The sequence below is a fragment of the Hibiscus syriacus genome, unplaced genomic scaffold (assembly GCF_006381635.1).
Source record: "Hibiscus syriacus cultivar Baekdansim isolate YM2019G1 unplaced genomic scaffold, ASM638163v2 tig00110386_pilon, whole genome shotgun sequence".
NCBI lineage: Eukaryota > Viridiplantae > Streptophyta > Magnoliopsida > Malvales > Malvaceae > Hibiscus > Hibiscus syriacus.
Genome location: NW_024062716.1, coordinates 200,114 through 201,490, shown reverse-complemented (window position 1 = coordinate 201,490; position 1,377 = coordinate 200,114). Strand labels below are relative to the sequence as shown.

Genomic DNA, 1,377 nt, shown 5'->3' with positions numbered 1-1,377 from the left:
GTGTAGCATACGATCGCCTCCAAGTTTGAGTAACATATGGAGTATGAGTACAAAAAGATGAATTGACAAAGAACAAGACATAATTTTTTTTGATAGAAATAAGGTAGGCCTCATTAAAAACCCCCTTCTTAACCTCCATGTTACAAAAATAACATGAAGGTTATTGGAAGGAGGAAAAGAGTGTCTAATACTTTATTAATATAGAAATAATACAAAGCCATATCCTAAGAAGCTTCTGTTACAACATAACACTTAAAAACAAACAAAAACAAAAATGAAACCAACTCAGAAGCAGAACAACCTAAACATACCCTAATAATCAACTATTCCTTCTTTAGCTAATTTATCCGATTCCCAATTGGCCGCTCTCAATATATGCCTAATAATAACATCTTTACTCTCCACTAGGGAAACAATGTCTTTCACCAAGGACTGAAACATAGGTGTACATAAAGCCGGATTTTTAATCCATTTCAGAGCAGTAAGGGAATCCAATTCAAGGACGACCCTTGGAAATGAAACCAAAGCTATCTCCTCCATAAACAACAACCCTCTTTTGATAGCCAATAACTCTACAAGAATAAGAGGACCTCCCCCAATCCTTTCAGAAAATGAACCATACTGCAACCCTTCAGAATCCCTTAACAGACCACCAATGTCTCCTTTATCCCACCCCTTAATCATCGCACCATCAACATTTAATTTAACAAATCATGAGGGAGGAGGATTCCAGCACGAGGAAGAAGTACAACCCTTATTCTTTCTTCCCACGGAATCAGCTAGTCTAACATCACCCACAAGAGAGTCAAAATTAATCTGCACATCTTTGAATCTCGCCACAAACCATGATGCAATTTTAAAACGAACAAGGAAGAACAATAACGGGCCATCCACCTTTCTTTTCCCAAAAATAATTTCATTTCTGCACTTCCAAACCGACCACAACACCGCCCTAGGAATGAACTTCCAAATGGTGGAGCTCGAAACTAAGTAATCCCAAACAGTGATAAAATCCAGCAACCTCTGAGGGGCTACAAATGAGACATTCCAAGATGACAAGAATCTACTTCACAAACCCCTTGCAACCTCACAATGTAAAAAAAGATGAGAAACCGACTCCACACACTTACCACACAACAGACAAGATGAGTCATCAATCCCTATTACTCATCGCTTCATCAATTCCTCTCTAACTGCCGCTCTCTGATGAATAACCTGCCAGCTCGTCCCATTGTTCAAGGGATAAACTACCAGCTATGAAATGACTTAATTTTAAATTTAGAAATTTTACTCCAGATATGCAATGACCCGTCCATGGACAAACACAAACATAAACACTAGACAATTTGTTAGTTACCATCTAGTTTAAAACATTCC

General features: G+C 38.1%; 1 protein-coding gene across 1 annotated transcript; it reads right to left on the bottom strand.

Moving 5' to 3' along the window:
* Window positions 1-312: 312 nt before the first annotated feature.
* LOC120122329 lies at window positions 313-684 on the bottom strand. The gene has a single exon (XM_039141471.1). The coding sequence runs from the start codon at window positions 682-684 to the stop codon at window positions 313-315; it is 372 nt and encodes a 123-aa protein (XP_038997402.1).
* Window positions 685-1,377: the final 693 nt, after the last annotated feature.